Source organism: Henckelia pumila, chromosome 3, assembly GCF_033568475.1.
Source record: "Henckelia pumila isolate YLH828 chromosome 3, ASM3356847v2, whole genome shotgun sequence".
NCBI lineage: Eukaryota > Viridiplantae > Streptophyta > Magnoliopsida > Lamiales > Gesneriaceae > Henckelia > Henckelia pumila.
Window position 1 is genome coordinate 154139420 of NC_133122.1, and position 21268 is coordinate 154160687.

The following is a 21268-nucleotide window of genomic DNA, read 5'->3' on the forward strand; positions in this document are numbered from 1 at the left end:
CATATTTCTTCTAAGATTTAAGTTCTTGTGGCATCAAAGAGTTGGGCTTGGCAAAGAGTAGATGAAGCTTTTAGAAGAATTTTATATCAGTTATCGATTCAACAAAATTTTCCGAGTAAGTGGGCTTCTACCTTTCTTTTGTGTAATATAAGTTTCTACACTTATATTTATTTTTGTGTGTGAGTTAAGTTTTATAAAATAAATACTTATAATTTTGAAAATTCGATCGGCATGATAATATTCGTTTCACTTTGATATATATTATTTGTTGGCTATTCGTGATATTATTTGAAGCATGTTAGAATTATTTGGAAATATTTGAGATGCACTGTTAAAAGTCGATTTAGAAATGGTTAAGGAATTTCCGACGATTTGATTTGATTTGATTTGATATGGCCCTGATGCGGTGGGTTATAATAACCGTTCCTTTGGTCTCGCCCCTTAGAGGAGTAAAATATAGGGGACTGATCAGTAGAACCACGGAAAATGAGATAATTAACAGTGCAATATTTGCTTCGTATTTGTTCGAATTCAGCATGCTTATTTTGTTTCGAGATTATAAAATATACATGAGTACATGTAAATATATTTTGGTGTTTATCGTGCTCGATCGGCCCCGACTTGCTGAGTGTTCCCAAAACACTCACCCCCTTACTTTGCTCCCCAGATAAGAATGAAGATGAGTTAGATGACGAAGAACAGAATAAGTTCTGAGGTTGGTGAGGATGGATCAGTTCAAGTTGAAGAAATATTTTTACTTTAAATTTCAGTTTCGCTTCCGCATTGTTGCACTTGTGTTTTTTTTTCTCTGTAAAAATAGTTATGGTTTATGAAATAGACTGGTTTTTTGCAAGACTTGTACTATGAGGCTTGTTGTTTCAATGTTAAATTGTTAAACAACGCCGATGTCAACTAGGCCCGGTTTCGGGGCGTGACAATATATATACGAGTTGCGAAGGATTAAAGCTTCTGGTGAATTACTTTTCGGAATAATAGTCAAAATGATCTCGTAAGTTTTGCTCATTCTTTATTTTGGTCTTTAAAATTTAAAGTATTTAATTTGAATTTTGGTCCCCTAAATTTATACTGTATTTTGATGATCATTTTTAGTATTTTTTTTTAAGGAATATTAATAGGGCGTTGGATTAAAGCTTCCGGTGAATTACTTTTCGGGATAATAGTCAAAATGATCTCGTAAGTTTTGCTCATTCTTTATTTTGGTCTTTAAAATTTAAAGTATTTAATTTGAATTTTGGTCCCCTAAATTTATACTGTATTTTGATGATCATTTTTAGTATTTTTTTTTAAGGAATATTAACGGGGCGTTGGACAAATTAGTATTTCTCACATCAGTTTTTTCCATTGCTATGTTAGTATTTTTAATTAACGTCACATGAGCACTCTTGGCAAAAAAAAGACAAAAATAAAAAACATAATTTAATTACAAGATCAAAATCACGTACTTAATTATTGTGAGAAATCTGCGGCCTATTTATAGACGGAGTTTGGAAGGTCCGAACTCTCATGTTTGTCACGTCTCCGAACAACCCTGATAGGAAGCTCTGATATGCTCTTCGTAAGTTCCGATCCTCTTCACAAGCTTTGAACTCCCACTTTGGAAGCTCCGATAGGCATGAGTTCTCATGTGTCTTTACACTCTTGACACGTTGATAATGTGCATTACCTAACACATTTCGGAAGGTCCGATTTCACGTTCGGACATTCCGATATCATCCTCTTCATCCGAACTACACCCTGTCCATCCGATTAGTTCAGATCCTCCGAACTTACCTGACTCATGGTTGATGGTTCCGAACTGCCCGAGTCACTTTTGTTCTACGAATCATTTCCGAACATTTTGGAATCGTTTAAAACCCCTTAATCATAGTTTATCATTTTAAACATGTATAACTACTGATCTAATAAACGTAAAACGAAATTAGGGTTACTACATAAGTAGTAAATATCATCAATTATTTTCTTACCCCAAAACCAAGTAAAATATCCAAATTAGAGGTGAGTTATTTTTGTATGTATAAAACTTTACAGTCATAAAGACATATAATTTCCAAATAGACATCTTTTTCCTGTGTACCAAATTAGATGAAATTCGCCCAAAAAGAAATAATTACTATGATAGTTTGATTGACGAAAGTGACAGGCAACAACCCACCTAAATATATCGCCACCTGGAATATCTTGAAGAGGCAAATTCAAAGTGGATTTGCCATTTGTACCAAATTGAATGATTTTTTTTTTACTGTAAGAAAAAAGACAAAAAGTCAAAAAAATAATTGAGGCTCATTTTTACTGTCAATGCCGGTGCATGTAATTTATTTCGAAAAAGACCACCCAGTCACATCTATACATATGTGCAACTGCAACATATATATATAAAGTTTCCATTAATACTTTTAAAGAACGCGGTTTTTTTTTAAAAAAAAATTACATTGTCTTGTGTAATTTTTTGAGCGATCACTTATATAAATACACAAGAGGATTATGCCAGTTTTTTCCTGTTTCACATTTTGGAACCACATAAACAATTACATCAAAATTCGAAAACTTAGTCGATAAAAACTTAAAATCGAATAAATTAATAAGAAAAACAAATGGATCAAATTTGAAAACGAAAAATGGGAAGATACAGCAAGCATACGTAGTGGTATAAAAGTGCTATGTGTATGGCTAAGGAAATTGGAAAATGGGCACCAATTACGAAAAAACTATTGCCAGTGTGAGACAAAGATTTGCCATACCCATACCCTCGGCGTTAACCTTTGTGCCCATTGAAACCGCGTTTACGTTACATGTGTGTGTGTGGGATCAATACATTTCGTGAAACGCGCTATTTAATGAGCCATCTGTCCCCAACTATATTTAATATAAAAGTTCATTTATATATGTTCTTTACACAATTACACCCACCCACCCACCAACAAATTATAATCCCAATTAAATATCCAACAATAAATAATAATACAAAATCTAACACTGGTCTTAGTAAGTACCGAGGATATGTCGATTTACATGTTTAGATTCGCATATATATATATATATATATATATCACTAATTTTGTTACGTTGTCCATCAACCGTGTCAACCTTCGTGTCTATCATATACAATAGTTGAGTGTTTTATACATGGTGAACACGGAAGTTGAAATGGTTGATGAGCAGCATAACAAAACTCTTTATATATATCACAACTAAAATTATATTTATATTATAACAAAACTTAATGTGATACAGTCTCACAAACGTTATTTGTATTACTAAAGACCTACTCAAATTATATACATGTGTTTAACTGGAAATTGTGAGAGAAGTACTAGATATCGTAATCTACGATCTTTTGATCTCTTTTTTTAAAAATAAATAAATTATTATTGAAAATTGAATGCATCCGAGAAAATATCTTGAAAGAATTTTTTATTTTTTTTTAAAAAAAAGAAGGGTAATTTTTAATTGGCGATTTAAAATTAAAAAAAATGATATGTTAACTTTTTTTAGATGGCTCAATGGCAAAGCTGGCAGATTGCACCTTCCATGCCATTTTCCTCCTCCAACCAAATCCTAATTAACTTTTTGCCCTCTATAAATCCCGACACGCATATTCCCAATCTTCACCATCAAATCACAGAATTACTTTATTAAAAAAAAACACTCACGTGTAATTCGAAAATGGCTCCAAAGATCAATTCACTGGCAATATTGGTGATGAGTACTATATTAATTAATATTATTACGTTTGGTTCCGCCAATTTCAACAAAGAAGTGGACGTGACATGGGGAGACGGGCGAGCCAAAATCCTCAACAATGGCGACCTTCTCACTCTGAGTCTGGACAAAACCTCTGGCTCCGGATTCCAGTCCAAGGACGAATACATGTTCGCAAAGATCGATACTCAGCTCAAACTTGTCCCCGGAAACTCCGCCGGAACCGTCACCGCATATTTCGTATGCATATATATATGTATATTTTTTTTGGCTTTAAATAACTAATTAATGGGTCGTACGTATCAACGTGAATCGGTAATTTTGCTTGCTGCAGTTGTCTTCACAAGGGCCGACGCATGACGAGATAGATTTCGAGTTCTTGGGGAATTTGAGTGGCGAACCTTATATTCTACACACTAATGTGTACGCACAGGGTAAAGGAAACAGAGAACAGCAGTTTTATCTTTGGTTTGATCCCACCGCCGACTTTCATACGTATTCCATCCTATGGAATCCCCAGAGAATCATGTAAGTAATTAATTTTAATTTCTTTTTTTTTTTTTATGAGACGACGACTGATATATATACTCCAGATTCTCAGTGGATGGCACCCCCATCAGAGAATTCAAGAATCTAGAGTCGCGAGGAGTCCCTTACCCGAAAAATCAGCCGATGAGGATATATTCGAGCCTTTGGAACGCCGACGATTGGGCGACGCGAGGCGGGCTGATCAAAACCGATTGGAGCAAGGCTCCGTTCACCGCCTCGTACCGGAATTACAAGGCTGATGCATGCATAATATTAAACTCTAATTCCTGCACTGGCAAGAATATTTCGTGGTTCAACCAAGAGCTTGATGCCACCAGCCAAGCGAAATTGAAATGGGCGCGGAATCATTTCATGATTTACAATTACTGCGCGGATTCCAACCGATTCCCGCAAGGTTTCCCCACGGAATGCACCATAATGTAGTACTGTATATAATTATGCATGTTAACTGTCAAATATGGTAGTAGAATTCTTTTTGTTTGTTTTGTTTTGTTTTCTACACCTTGTGTATGTAATAAATCAATATATAAGTTAATGCTAATGATGATATATAATGCTTCTATTAATTGTCTATCATACTGATTAGTGAACGTACATTTTTTTTTTTCAATTATTAATATTTAACACACAATCTTTAGCATATAATTTCTTGTTTTAGTTTTTCCACACATTCATTTGATTATTTAACCGATTTTAATTAAGATAAGATTTTTTTAAAAGTTAGTTGTTATTTATGGGATAATTATTACATTCCAACAATCTCTCTCAATAATTGAACTCCTCCCAATCAATGGGAATCGAATTCATGACCTTGACTCTGAATAAAAATTGTAGGACCGAATACTTACTGTTTTACCAAAAGCTATAGCTAGTGATGATAATGGTGCAACTCAAATCTTTTAAACCGCACCGCAGCCCACCCGTCATGGTTCGATCGTTCAACAAAGCAGAAACAACTATTGCATCCCAACAGTTATTGTAAGGCTCGAAAATATTAAGTTCTTAATTACGGGATTTAAGATTTAAATTCCGAATAAAGTGAAAAGATGAATTTAAGAATTTATGGAAATTGGAGATTTCAATTTCGGGTCAGAAATATTTAATTTGATGATTTTCGGATTTTAAGATTTTAATATCCGGAATTCTTAAATTAAAAGATTAAAAATATTTGAATTGATATTTATGGAATTTAAGATGTGAATTCCAAGATGATAAGTATCAAGAATTTAATTTGAGTATGAAATCCGAGCAAGGGCCAATTTGCAAATATTGAGTAGTTCAAGGACTAAAATGCGAGAAGTTCCAAAATGATTTAATTTTAATCCGAGAATATATAATTTTAGAATATTTAGAGTTTAGAATTTAATTCTAATATTCATAAATTATTTAGAATTGAAATTGAATTAAATCGCTTGTCCGGGGACTAAATTGCAATTAGACCAAAGTTCAGAAACCAAAATGCAAATAAGTAGATATATATCTACTTTGAAACGTGGGAATCAGATTAGATTCAGAAGAAAATCAGAAAATGGCCGAGAGAAAGAGGAAAAGGGTCCAAGTTCACTTTTTGACCTTTCAAGCTTTCACATTTTTTGATCCGCCCGGTAGAATTTTCGATTGAATATATATTTGCGATCACAGCTCCGAGTGCTACGTTTTGACGTAAGTTTTATGAAGTTCTACCATGTTTGAAATTTAAGTTGTTATTAAAATTAATATTTGATTGTATAAACGTGTTCTAGCATGTACGACGATAGCATATCTAAGATGGATCGAGAAAATATCATCGTTTGAACATGTTTTCGATTTTTGAAAGATTTTTCATAATTCTGAATTTTTAAGAGCTGCTGGTCACGTGTATAAGTGGATGAATTGGTGATGATATTGAGCTTAAATGATTAACAAGATGATGTTTATGCTGTTGGAATTTTCGGTTTTGATCCGTTACGCCGTCGGTTCAAGATTTTGAATTGTTATGCATTCTCAATGTCTAGAGCTCATTTGTAAGCTTATTGTGGATGAATTGAATATGTGATTATGTTGAGAATGAAGATATAATGATATTTGAATCGAAAGATTTATCGGACTCGAATAGTTGCGACGTCGGTTTGAATTCTGATTGTCTTAGCAAGATTTGAACTGACTAAGCTCTAAAGAATCATCGATTCAGATTGGAAATTTATGTTTAGATATGTTATAATATATTTCAGATTTAAAGTGAAGATTATCGAAGTTGAATCGACGCGTTCGAGTTCGAATGACTTGAAGTGTTTGAAGTTGAATCAAGAATACCTTCAAGTAGCATTGATTGAAAAAGCAGATTTTGATGACCGATTTGGCTAGCGTTGAGATGATCAGCATTGGCAACAGATTCAAGAGGTTTGAATCGCGATGAAAGGTATGAATCGACATTATTCCTGCCAGGTAGAACAACTCGAGAACGTGGTGGTTTTCGAGTTATCCTGAAATCAAATACTTAGTTGTTTCAGTGCTCTTATGTGATTTACTTTCTTTTGTTGGTATCCTTGATTATTTACATGCATATAAATATGTTCTTGATGTGTTCAAGATGTTGTTTTAGCTTATGTATGATTTAATGCATCCAGATTGTGTTGCATTCATCTTGAACCCTACCTTGAATAGCACAGAGGGCAAAATGGCCTAGAGTGCGTAGACGTTTGGAGAACTGTAGTGAGTGGCATGGAATGTAGATTTACTTCCAGAGTCAAATGACTCATGGCACGGAATATAGATTTATATCCAGAGCTATATGACTCACTATAGTTGCACCAAAGTCAGGAAAATTAAGATATTTAACACCACCTCGATTGGGAGAGTCGGTGGTTAGTTAAAGATTTTATTCCCCGAGATCCCAAGAACTAAGCTTATTGGTATCAGATTTGATAGTCTATTCCTTGGCACATGCATTGCATTTATGCATTAACCTAGAGTTTTCTATGGTTTAGATTATGCAGTTATAAATGCTAGCATGTTGTGATACACTATTCTAGATATGAATGTGTGTTATTGCTTTAGATGAATCATTATGTGTTAAGAGTTTAAGCGTCGATGATGATTCTATGATCTACATGTTATTACATGTTTTATGATTTTAGAGTTTTATAGCATACAGATTCCATATGCTTTCATGATGTATATGCATGTCTTTCATACTGAGATTTATTCTCACCGGAGTTATCCGGCTGTTGCTTTGTTTGTATGTGTGCATTGCATCAGGTTTGGGGCATGAGCGAGTCAGATGTGACTTGGATAGCACGAGATTGAAAGATTAGAAGTGGAGATTCGGGTTTTAAGCCGCTGATATGTATTATATATAAATATGTTAGAAGACAAGGAATCTTGTACATGTTTATGTGAATCATAGTTTATATTCAAGAATGGATGTATTTGAATATTAGGATTTATTTGTCAATGCATGTATATTATTTGGTAGCTTGTCAAAGAGTATATTTATGCATGTTCCATGGTTGACAATAAAAGTGTTTCCTGCAGATTTTCTGGAAATACAGCTCGCTCGATCGGTAGGATTTCACCGATCGAGCGAGACCTTTATGTTGCTCAACAGAAGGTTGAAATTTTGGGCTCGCTCGATCGGTAAGATTTCACCGATCGAGTGAGGCCAATATGGATGCAGACCCGAGAGTTTTTACTTTGTGCTCGCTCGATCGGTAAAGTTTACCCGATCGAGCGAGGGGCCTTCTTTAAAAAAAAAAAAAAAATTTAGCTCTTGGTTTGAACAATCTTTTATTGTATGATTAATTGTCTATTAATCGTTAATTGCCTTAAGATGAGATTAGCAACCCGGGTCCCCACAGTTATAGTACTGAATATGAATGTCAATTGACTCAGGTGGGAGGATTTTAATCGGAAATTCAGGTCATGAATTAAATGCACAGTAGATGCAAATGTGAAAGTGATAAAAGTTTATAAACTTGTTGGTTTCTACACCTGCTCCCACCCTCCGTGCCCACCATTAAGGTGATACTCAACTATTGGATGTACAATTCATCACATGAGTTTTTCTATGCTACCCACCTAATATAGTTTCATTGTTTGACTTGATTTGTTTATGATTATGTCCCCCGTTTATAATCATGGAAACATAAAAGCCAAAAATTAAAAAAATTATACTTAAAAAATAAAACGATGAAGAAATATTATTAAATACTAGCATAATCGCACACGCGTTGCGTGTGTATAAAATCATGCAATATATTTAATATTGTATGTTAAATATAAATATTATTTTTTAAATAATATTTCAATTTATTTTTTAACATTATAAAATAATATAAAAATAAATTTAAATTTTTTTATCAATTTATCTTATCTACAATGTTTAGTTGAGAAAAATATGGAAATATGAAATATAAAAAAAACAAATAAAAATAAAATTATAATATTTATATTACATAAGGGCAATTTCGGCAATTTAAAAGATGGTGCATAAGGGGGAGATTCTTTATATATAAGAAGAGAAAAATAATAAGAAAATGAAGTATGGAATTGAGTTTTGACTATTGTTAATGATTTATTACCAAACGAAAATTATAAAAATGAAAAAACCAATAAAAGTTTTTGTTGGGAAATAAAAAAAACAAATCATCTCGAGGCTTAGACAGTGTTTGCAAAAATTTATAAAGAAAACTTCCTAATCATTTTTTTAATTAATTGTACAAATTCTTTTTAAAAAATACATAATCAATTTTTTAAAACATTTGTAAACAATTAGGCCCTAGACAAGAGGGCTCATTTAGGCCCATCTCGAAATCGAAGAAAACAAAGGCCGACAACTTGAGTTTTGTTTAGTTGGTACTCATCGCTCATCTATTTATCTCAAATTAATTTTATTTTACAAATATCAATTTTTTAAAAAGCGCAAAATTCGTTCAAGTATACGTGGAGGTCAAGCTTTAAGATTTTTAAACTTAATTCAACTTAAGTTTAAAAGGAGTTTTCAATTTTTACTATAATTTAATTATTTTAAGCAAAATATTAAACAAAATGATATATATAATTACCAAAAATATATTTTTAATAGATATTTCAAGTTCTATATAATATATATTTATAAAATATTTTTTATTAAAAAATAAATGAAATATTCAGTTAAAAAAATAATTTTTAAATCGAGTTTAAGTGTATTAAAATTTAAGTGAGATTAAACATCATTTAAACAAGTATTTTAGAACATAATTGACATATACATATTATAATTTAAAATTATTATGAAGTTTAGTTTGATGTACGTACCTAATTTTTTTTTTAATAAATATCATAAAACGAGAAATAATTATTTTTTTGTTCATGAAGTAATTGTTTATAAAATTAAACACTCCTAAACACTCCATCTAAATAAAAAAAAATTATAAAAACTTATCGTAATAAACATCTACAACCACTATATCGTAATAAATTATTTTTAAATCTTTATCTATATTATTAGAATTTTAAATTGACATAATATCTCCTAGAATTAAAAATTTATTTTTAAAAATTTTAATTATAGTATTATTTTTAGACATTTCACACGATATTATCTAAAACAAAATTTATGGTTTTTAATTAAATATTATAAAAATTAAATTAACTACAATCCAAGGAATACAAGCTCGAATTCTACTAAAATCCGAACAATTATTCTTCGGTTTCAAAAAAAATTATTTTTTTTACTTTCTTGGGTGAATAGGTTTTAATTTGACCTGAAAAATGAATTAAAAAAAATTGAGGCAGTGTCTATATTAGTAGGATTTCACTTACCCGAAAACAAGTCCCTCACATTTCAAGTTTCTAGAACTATGCATTTATGATGGGTGATGACATATTTTTAATTAATTAATAATGCTAAAGTTAGTTGTTGAAATTATAATAATAAGAAAATGGGCGTGTACATTAGAAAATTTTGAGCCCATACCTTGGGAGGTTCATGATCCATTTGAGAAAATCTATAAATATAATATTTATATCTATTTTTAAGTTACATATATACGCAAATTATCTCAATTTATGCTCTTTGTGAATACATATTTTGAGGTGATTGTTGACTTAAACATCGGAGGGTTTTCGACAGGCATCCTCCGACGCCTTGTTGGATCGTTTTGGTGCGTGTAGAGAGGAGGGAGGGAGATGTGGAATACAGCACTTGTAATTTTTTTTTTTGAATACCGGCTTTAGTTGAGATGTCAACTGAACTTTTTGTTCTTCTTTGGCTGTCAATGTCAATCAACCAACAAAATTGATATATTGAACACAAAATGAATAACTCGACTGAAATGGAAGTAACATAGAATATGTTTCTTGATGTTTGAAGATAAAAAATTTATATGTCACCCCGTCTGGGGACCTTATGCATTTAGTAATGACAAGTTGGCGTGGAAGAGTTCAACAACCAGCACTACCCTTGGCTTGGAGACAAAATAACGAGTACAGATAAAGCGGTCAGACGGGCCGCCCCGCCATGACCTACGGCCAATTTGGGTTGGCTTGTTTAGGTCTGCCTCCAAACGGACCATAAAAACCCCAACCCAACCTGCCATGCCCCGTCCCGCTGCGGGTTGCGGGCTAGGCGGGCCAACCAACCAAAATTTTAAAAAAATAAAAATATAAAAAAAATTCAAAAAATAAAATTAGTATTTGAGATTGAAAAAAATATATCAATAATGTTAAACAATAACAAAAAAAAATGTCACAATCAAACAAATCATATTAAATTTTGATGTTAACTATTATATTTTGGATAAAAAAATAGCATTTATAAATAATATGAATAATATAAATAGATATTTAACCATAAAAAATAATAACGTGAGATATTAAAAATAATATACGAGTTTTAAAATTTTAAAATCACATTATTTAAAAATAAGTATTTTTATGCTCATAATTCAAAAAATATAAAAAAATTGTTTTTTTAAAAAAAATTGGCGGATCGGCCCACCCCGCCTCAACCCGCGGCCCGTTTGGGTTGGCCTGTTTAGGCCCGCCTCCAAACGGGTCAGTAAAACCCCAACCCAACTCGCCAATTTTTCATGGCGGGATGGGTTGGTCCGACGGGTTCGACCCGTTTTGACCAGGGCCGAATAGCGGGGGTAGCAAGCCCGAGCTGTAGCCCAGGCTTGCCTTTGTCCCATATTGGATATATACTTTATTTTTTAAAAAAAATTCTTTATATCTTCAGCCCAAATTGATTAAGCCCAGCTCATTTTTATGTATTACTTTTGATATATTCTATGAATTTTATTGATACATTAATTTTTCAAAAATCTTAACCACCACTTTCTATGAATTTTATTGATACATTGATTTTTTTCAAAAATCTTAGCCATCCCTTCATTTATTTCTGGCTCCGCCCCTGATTTTGACGGCTCTAGATACAGATAGAAGAGTTAGAGGTACAAAACACGCGAGTCAGTTCTCAGAGCAAGAATTTATGTAGTACGATCAATCAATCCTATCACTGATTGCGTGGTCATTGATTTCAAATTGATTTTTTTTGTTAATCGAGATTGACTTGGTGTTTCTCTACGCCCCTCCGTAGAGTACAAGATCAAAAGCTTTGCATAAACATTGAAAGAAGGACCAACGATGACCCTATCCTAAAGGAGAAGGAGGAGTATGAGCTAGCTTGAATTGAGAATATTCACTAAAATATTTGAGTATTACAACAGATTTGCAAGACCCCGATTCAGTTAAGGACTTAACACCGTCTTTGACTGAAATTCCTGGCACACAAATTAATTCAATACACAGTGAAACTTGAAAGAATGTGCTTTTTCAGTTTTTGTAGACTTGTGATTTTGAATGCTCAACTGAATACTTGAATTCACAAGTAGCTTTGAATGCTTGAGAGTTGGAGAGACTTCTTTAATCGATCATCAAGTCTATTTATAGGTATTGATCTGCAACGGTCATAAATTCTTACAAAAATATCCCAAGCTGACATGCTGAGCATACTTTGTCCTTGGTAAATTCTAATTTTGGCAGACCAATGAGCAAGATATGCTTGATCAGACTGACAATAGCTTTGAAGTATAAATGGTCCAGTCGCTTGTTTCATAACCAGTTTTTTGTTGATTTGCAGCTAAAAAACATAGTGGCTCGACTGGTTGATCTATCCAACTGACTTCGTAGTTATTTCCACACTTGTTTCCTGTTAAGAAAAGATACAGTGGAAGATTTGACAAGACAACTGTGTTTCAAGAACTCGACTGAGTAACCTATGTCACACAGTTGACTTATGCTTATTAGATTATATTTAAGTTTTTCAACCAGCAATGCATCTTCAATGACAATGTTACCGTGTATAATCTCACTCTTACCCATGGTTCTACCTGTGGAATTATCACCAAAAGTGAACTTAGGTCCTGTAAATAAATTTTGTTGAGTGAGTACTCCAATCATGTGTCTGGAGCAGCCACTGTCTAGGTACCATATAGATTATTTCAGTTCTCCAGCTCTTCCTCGTACCTGCTAGCACAGAGTTGAATAACATGATCCCCGCATCTATTTGGTTCCATAAGAGATTAAAACTTTGGGTATCCACAATTGTATCTCCCTGACTAAATTACCTTTGTGTGAATCCTATAATGTGTGTGCTTGTGCTTGTGCAGATGCAATTGGATGATGTGTTTTGTGTGTGCTAGAAACTGTGTGTTGTTTGAACTTCCCAAGTTCTTTCAGTTGCCTGTATATTTTCTGAACTGGTCTAGAGTTGTGGTATTGTCTATGTTGACCATATATTGAGCGATGCCTAGCTTAAATATTCTATTGATGCTTCCAGTCATGCTTAGCAATCGAGCTCTGGCACATAGCCAATCCTACATCTCCTTCCAGGAGCTTGAGCTTCAACATTCTTCTAATTATTTGGGGCAGGGCCATCATGCTCATGTCCCATAGTGGATTTCACAAAGTGACTGTATTTCCCTTCGCACATTTTCAGTTTTGGATGAGTACTAGTTTCAGTTGTGCACTCATTGTTGCTAAAACCCATACAAGTCTTATCTTCCATAGGTCTTTGCAACTCATGCATCTTAATAAGGGTCATTGATGACTTGTTCTAGATTTTTACAAGATCATTTAGTTTTTTTTATTTTCAAGAGTCAATGTCTGGTAATCAATATGTATCTTTTCATTTTCAATTTTAAGCTTGGCAATCTCGGCCTTTAGACTGATCTTCTTGATTGACTCAGATAAGTCACTATCAATCTCGGTCCACTTGGCCTTGCTCTCTTCAGCAACTAGAGCCTCATGTTTCTTTTTGTATGACTTCTTCTCATCTATGGATCTCTTTACTCTCCCAGTTGGCTTCTTTCTCTTGTCGACTGATTTCTTGTCATATTTCTTTGGCTTGGGTAGTCAGTGATGAAGTTTCCAGACTTGCCACAGTTGTAGCAGGCATTAGATTCTTCAACTGAATCTTTATTTTGGTAAGAATTCCTGGAGTAGCTGCTGTTGTTGAAGTTTTCTTGGCTTTTCCTAAAAAATTTCCCAAACTTCTTTACAAACAATGACATAGCATCATTGCTTATCTGTTCTACGGTCTTCTCGACTGGACAAGGTGAGTCCAGATTCACAGCAGCTAAAGCTTTGGTGACTGGGGTGGTCGACTAATCACCCTCTAGGCTTTGTAGTTCAAACTCATAAGCTTCTAAATCAGGAAAAAAATCATGTAGTTCCAGATTGTTTAGATCTTTTGTTTTCCTCATTACCATGGTCTTCACATCCCACTCTTTGGATAGTCTTCTCATTACCTTCAGAATAATTTCTCTGTTTGGATATACTTTTCCAAGATATGCTAGCTCAATGAATATGTTTTTTACCCTTTCATCGAACTCAGTCATGGTTTCTCTAGTCTTCATCTTGATATGTCGAATTTTTGGGTTGTAACAAATAGTTATTTTCTATTGTCTGCTCCTTGCCTTCACAAATTTAGATCAACTTTTCTCAAATTTCTTTAGCAGTCTTACACATCTTGATCTTGCTAAATGTATTCTTATCAAGGGTCTTGTACAGAATACCCTTAGCCACGTTGTCCAAGTTTTCCTTATTTTTTTCTTTAGTCGTTCATTTGAATCTTGGTTTCTCTATCATTTACAGAGAACCACTGCTGATGACTATAGTTTTGTTGACTTTTGTGATGGAAATGGGTCCATCAGTAATGACATAACACATGTCATCATTCTGCGCTGCTATATGAGCTTGCATAGGAATCTTCTAGTCATCAAATATTCTTTGGAGAACATGTGAATCTTACTGAATGAAGTCAACTTTGAAATGTGTGTTCAAAGCAAGAAAATTCCTCGCTCTGATACCACTTGTTGGATCATTTTAGTGCGTATAGAGAAGGGGTGAATACACAACTTGAAATTTTCTTCTTGAATGACTGATTTAGTTGAGATGTCAACTGAACTCTATGCTCTTTCTTGGTCGTCAACAGGGACGGAGCCACCTTGTCTCTTTGGGGGGGCCCTGCCCAACCCTCCCCCCCAACCAATTTTTTTTTTTATAGTATATATTGGCTATTTAATTTATCTTGGGTCGTGCCCCCTCTCTCAAAGTACAAATATTGTTTTTTAGTATTTAATATATTTTTTAGTTGGTTTTTTAAATAAAATAAGGTAATTACATTTTAACTGGGCAATGGCTATCCTCTCGTCGTCCTGATTCTTCTTGTCTTCTTTATTTTTCTCTCTTCGACTCTTCTGAGAAAGTTTTATTTCTGAGTGGTCGAACAACACACGATACGGCAACACCTAATTAAGGTAATTTCATAAATGCTTTCAGCTTTTCTTTTGTGTATTTTATCTCTTCATATTGTGTAATTTAAGTCTTTTTTTCCCCCAAAAAATTAGGTTTTGATTTCTTGAGAGCTTATATTTGAATTCTTCTCTTTATACTTTTTTCTTGTTTTAAATCTTTGTTTTATTTAAATATGGGACTGATTGAATGAACATTTGATATCATATTAAAAATACTAAAATTTCTTGTAAAAAATGAAATTAACATTGTTAATTTTTGTACGTGTCTTTGGACATTTCTAATTTGTTTTGTCTAGCTTTTCAACTTAAGTCTCAAGATATTTTGAATGCAATGCATCTCGTTTCATCTACTAAGTTGCTCATTCAGAAATTGAGAGATGATGGATGAGATGAATTGGTTGCAAATGTGAAATCTTTCTGTCAAGCAGCCAATATACCAATGCCAGATTTTAATGCTTAATATATTTCAAGAAGAGGAAGAGCTTGCCATCAACAAGAAGAAATTATAGTAGAGTATCATTACAAAGTTGACATTTTTAATGCAGTGATAAACTCTCAATTACAAGAATTGAATTGCAAATTCAATGACAACACAGTGGAGTTGATTATTCTCAGCTCGACATTAGATACTAGGGAGATGCACCGTTCATTCATGATTGATGATATTTGCATATTGTTACAAAATTTTTATCCAAAATACTTTGCAGAACATGAGATGCTACAACTAAGTATCCAATTTGAGCATTTTGATCATATGCCACAACTTCCTGATTTCAGAGCATTGAAAACTATTTATGATTTATGTCAATGGTAGGTGAAAACTAGAAAGTCAGAAATCTACCCACTTGTGTTTAGAGTCGTAACACTTATTCTCACGCTTCCAGTTTTTATGGCTACCACAGAATGATCTTTTTCTGCTATGAATATAGTCAAGACTACACTTCGTAATAAGATGGAAGATGAATTTCTTAATGAATGTTTGCTAGTATATAGTGAGAAGAAAATTGCTAAAAAGTTCAGTATAGATCACTTGTTGATGATTTTTGTGATATGCCCTTACGTGGTCCTGGCTTCGACCCTGGCCGTCAATGTCAATCAACCAACAAGATTGTACGTGCAGAATGAGATCAACTGACAAATTAAATACAAATTAATAACTCGACTGAAATGGAAGTAACACATAATATGTTTCTGAATGTTCAAATATTAAAGACTCCTACGTCACCCCTTCTTCATTTTAGGAAGGATTCACTAAGGGACTATTCCATCGAGGACCCACAAAGACTTGGGTACCATAGTATAGTTTGATTTTGTGCTTGCAGGTGACAGGAACTGAAAAAATCAAGAAGCAGTTTGGCACGAGTATATTGATCAACTGAAGAGCCATACTGATATTTTACTCTGGTTAAAGTCAGCCACATCTCAACACGTGGAAACTTTTAATTTTTTTTTGAAAAAACCCCAAATTTCTTTACCTTTTTACCGGCAACTCACACAACTTCAACCAAGGTTAATTTTAAAACTAAATATAGGTTTCTCTTCAACTCTTCACCGCATCTCCATTTCTCTTGAACTCTCTGCAGCAATCCGCCACCACAACGGCCACACCATAGTTAGTCACCACAAAGGCCCCGCCACCGTTAGGCTTACTTTTTTGGGCTTTCAGTTTGAAATATTTGCAGCTCAACTCTACAGCAAAAAGTACGGTTTCGAACCTATTGTCATAATCAAATAATCTATTTGGTTAATGTTGATTTTGGTTTAAAATTTGGTTCCAGTTTATACTTTTTATATGTTGTATTTGTACTTCAATTCGCTTTTTAAAGGGCTCAAACACGCTTACTTTGTTGGGCTCTGGAATCAGAATCTTCGCACTCTAGCTCTAAATTATGTTCAATTTTTTCGATTGATAAAGCTGTTTTATGAGTTTATTTTTTATTATTAATTGTCATATATTTCTCATTTTCATCCGAATAAAAGTAGTAGCAGTGTGGCTTCTTCATTTGGTGGTTGTTAATTCTCCTCAATTTATCGTACTTGTTTGACTGAATGTTGTGCTGCTTTGCTTGCCATTTCGTTTCTCACTGACTAATCTTGTTTTCATTCCCATGACCATGATCGTTAGTCAACAATCATGACTTGATTTGCATAAATAATATTGGGAGTACTCTATGCCTCTAGTGTAAGGCCCCAAAATTGTCGTTAATCGTATCCGTTAAAAATAAATATCAAAATTTAAAATCATGAAATTATATATATATATATATATATATTTGATATGAGTGTATGGAATCATAAACGTAGCTTGTGCAATATAAATATAGTATAATAACTTTAATCTATAGATTAAATAATAGGATAAGAATAAAAATAAATACTAATATAATAATATATTTGTCTTTGCCAACAACCTTAGCAATAATTATGACTTGTGAAAATCCAAGTGAATCACGGAATATAAATAGAGTAGATTCTAAGCTTGGGAGTCATCTTCAAAAATCATATGAGCTTCAAGTAGAAGTATTCTTTAATCCATGACAGATTATGGTAGTGTTTGAGAGAGATTCTAAGAAGCACTTCTCAACTTTTTCTTCACAAAATTTCACAAAAAATCAAAATTTTGTGAAGAAAAAGCTGAGAAATGCTACCTAAAAGCTCTTTCAAACACTAACTATATTTTCTTGCTAAAAAATTGGTGCTTCCGTTCTCTTCGTTACATAATAATAATAATAACACTAAAACATAAATACGATGGGAAGACTTCTTCTAGTTTTGCTCCAATAAGAACTCAAACTAATATAGATGGGTTCGATGAAACATGGAAAGCTTTGCTTTTCTCTATTTCTATAATTCTGTCTTCCCAATCTTTAATATATGATGACCGAAGGTAGAAAATGTGGACTCATTTTGATTTCTACATCCATGCAAGGCCGACACTTTGTGCATTTGCTGAGCAGACCAATCAATGTTTTTTTTTTCACTTAACTTACCACCTTCAATATTATTTATTATCTCAAGAAATTGCTATTACATTTGTTCATGGTTGATTTTGGAGCTAAAAAAATTATTTTATGATTTGACATCTGAATATCCCTTCAATTCTTCATTAGATAAATTTAGTTACACATATTATTGGGTTAGTAACTTATGACTTCCCTTAAAAATTTTGATGATTATTTAGAGTTTTCAATTCCTATTTCACAAAACCTTAAAATATAAAGTTTCATATAAAAATAAGTTAGATTAGTATGATCCGTCTATAAATATTTCATATATGGACACTAATAGGTGATTGCTTGGTTACATAATATAATATGCTTAACATTCATAAAATTGATACCTAGGAATAACAAGGTAACAACTCCTTGAATTTTGAATAAGAAAGTAAATTGTAGAAACCGAAACTAATTGACCAAATTAGAGTTTAATTCATAATGATTCTAGTAAATGAATAATTGATAAATATTTTTGTTGTCTCACAGCTTGCATTCTTGAAAATTAAAAGTTAACTTTATCTTCATAAAACTAAGGTATCTTACTACCGAGTAAAAGACAACAGGTACTCGTAAAGTTTGATATTTGTTTAACTTGATTTATGTGACATTTATTTGCTTACGTGGATTAAATATGACATTTCATAAACATTGATGTATGGAAATAAAAATATATTTTTCACACACATATTTTCCATATATATGTAGCATCGATGCATGGCAAGGCATTGCATTACATTATAAGCCTCAACCCTATTGATGATCGTATTTGTGTGTATGATCGAGGTGATTTTCGAGATGATACGAAGTTGCGAATATCCTGAGAGATGTCGTAGGCCGATAAGGCGCAGTATGTCCATAGTCCTTGGCGAGCTGACCGACACACGGTAGTAGACTGGCGGAGGAGTGGTAGCTACGACAGTGTAGTCGAGTCTTGTCTGTTGCTCAAGATTTTATTATACTGCATTTACTGATTGTGCAGTTCCTGATATTTCGATTTCCTTGCATGTGGATATTCCCTGATCATGCATTGCATCCATATATCATCCATACAGTGCATGTTGTTTTTATTTTGGTTTTATCATACTGGGTTATTACCCACCCCTCGGGGCGGTTATCATTTTGTGTGTGGATGATAATCAGGAAAAGATGGCATTCATAGTCCTATTAGGGGCCGACTGATCTTAAGAAAGCTCCTATATTGTGATGATCATCGATGGAGTATTCACATTGGTAGAGGATATTTTCTATGCTTGTCCTGGTATACTTGTAGAGTTGGGGGTAGAGCCCTCGATATCCTCCATCCCAGTCAAAGTCACCTGGGCTGCATATGTTCCCATCAGCCCTATATAAGTGGATTTATATAAATAAATAATAAAATAATAATATTATCTTGTCGACATATTTTGATGATGGAGTCGACTATTTTGTTATGGATAGGCTCGAAGTATTTTGTTATGTAATATTTATTCATGCATTAGAAAAAAAAAAGCTGATATGTGATGAAGTATATATTTATATATATGAACTGATTATGATTATCAATAAACAATACGTAATGTGGAATCTCGACTATTACAAATCATTCAATTATTATAAATAACATCATGTATTCAAAATTTCGGGCTCACGTCGTCGTTCATTAAATAAAAATAATCACATGACCCGCGGCGGAACTAAAATGATAATTAATTGTGATAGTCGAGGGCCCTACATCTAGATTTTTTCGTTGTATTTAAAGTAAACGACCGAGTTAATCTGATTTATAGCCATCTATTTTCTTTAAAAAAATCTTTTAAGAAACAAAAAAGATGATAATGATGCCCTATCATCTCTGCCTGATGTTTTTTAAGGTATAATATTCAAGTGCATGCATTCCTTGATTGTTTATATTCTTGTAGTTGTATCTAGGTAAAACCCCAACTAGAAGAAAAGAAAACCTTTTGATTGCCTCAGTTCAACCTGATTCACATTATCTTTGGATTGTTATCCTTTATATCAAATCTTTGTTTATGTATAGTCTAAATTTTAGGTTACATGTACCAAAATTTTGTACGATATTGTGTCAGATTTGTGTGCAATACATAAGATAAAATATATTTGATGGTTTTTATTGGAGGATTACTAAATCATAATTGACTAGTACCATATATGTTTTTAATTGTTGACTTGTATAATTTTTTTCGAGTTTAGCAAATTGCAAGAGAATACCATTGGAGCACACTAAAGCAAACATACTCTCTATATATTTTAATTTAATCAAATGGCGAGTCATTCAATTTAAGTTACTTTTTGTTATATTGTTTGTTTTACTTATACAATAATGAAATTTTAATTTTTCATGTTACATAAGGGAAAACGTATGTTGTTTTCGGAGGATGAAAACCTAGTGTTTATGGGACATGGGCTAAAACACATGCTAAAGTCAACAAATTTAGTAGCGTTTTACATAAGTCATTTTCGAGTATAGAGGAAGAATTAAGAACTTTTGAGGTATATATTGAGAAGCAACATCCAAGTACTTCTATCAAAGTTAGTGTCGAAGAAAGTTCATGTACAACTTTCTGTGCAAGCTCACAGAGAAAATCTATGCGAGATGAAAAAATAGATAAATTGAAAGATGTCGTGATCGATTTAGAAAATGAGAATCATAATCATGAATTGAAGGTTGAGGAGAAAGTGGATGAGCTAAAACAATTGTTTCAAGTGATGCATATGAATCACGATTGTTAGAAAGTTGAAGACTTTATCGTATTTTTCCTTGTTCGTAGGTCTGCTATTTGTTCAAAGATTTTAGACCATTGTAAATTTGTATGGCTTTGGTATTTGTTCGAAAATTTTAGACGATCATAAATGTGTATTGATTTGGTATTTATTCGAAGACTTTAGATGATCGTAAGTGTGTATTGATTTGCTAGCTATTTGAAAATTTTAGTTTATCGTAAGTGTGCACTGATTTGTTGTTTATTTGAAGACTTTTATCTCTTTATTAATAACTCTATGATCAAATATTTTTTCTTTCTTTTGGTTTAATTGCTGCATATCTGGTTCTTGTTATGGGTTAAGTTTCATGGCTTTTGGTTGTGTGTCGTGTTTGAAATTCTATATTAAATGCGATGGGTAGTAAGCATTGAGACACTCTTATTAGTTCAAAATTTTTGTATGTAAGTTCAGGAATGATAACCACTAACCAAATTAAAGAATGTACTACAAAATAAATATATATAA

The 21268-nt window shown here is 32.8% G+C and overlaps 1 protein-coding gene and 1 long non-coding RNA gene across 2 annotated transcripts; both read left to right on the forward strand.

Annotated features, from left to right (window-relative positions):
• The first annotated feature begins 3629 nt into the window (after positions 1–3629).
• Positions 3630–4831, forward strand: LOC140886707 (xyloglucan endotransglucosylase/hydrolase protein 24-like). Its single transcript, XM_073293432.1, has 3 exons — positions 3630–3960; positions 4055–4248; positions 4314–4831. The coding sequence occupies exons 1-3, from the start codon at positions 3685–3687 to the stop codon at positions 4690–4692; spliced, it is 849 nt and encodes a 282-aa protein (XP_073149533.1). The 5' UTR covers positions 3630–3684; the 3' UTR covers positions 4693–4831.
• A 961-nt stretch (positions 4832–5792) lies between these two features.
• On the forward strand, positions 5793–7689 carry LOC140886689 (uncharacterized). The gene is made up of 3 exons (XR_012151630.1): positions 5793–5931; positions 6480–6667; positions 7507–7689. It is a non-coding gene; the product is annotated as an uncharacterized lncRNA (long non-coding RNA).
• Positions 7690–21268: the final 13579 nt, after the last annotated feature.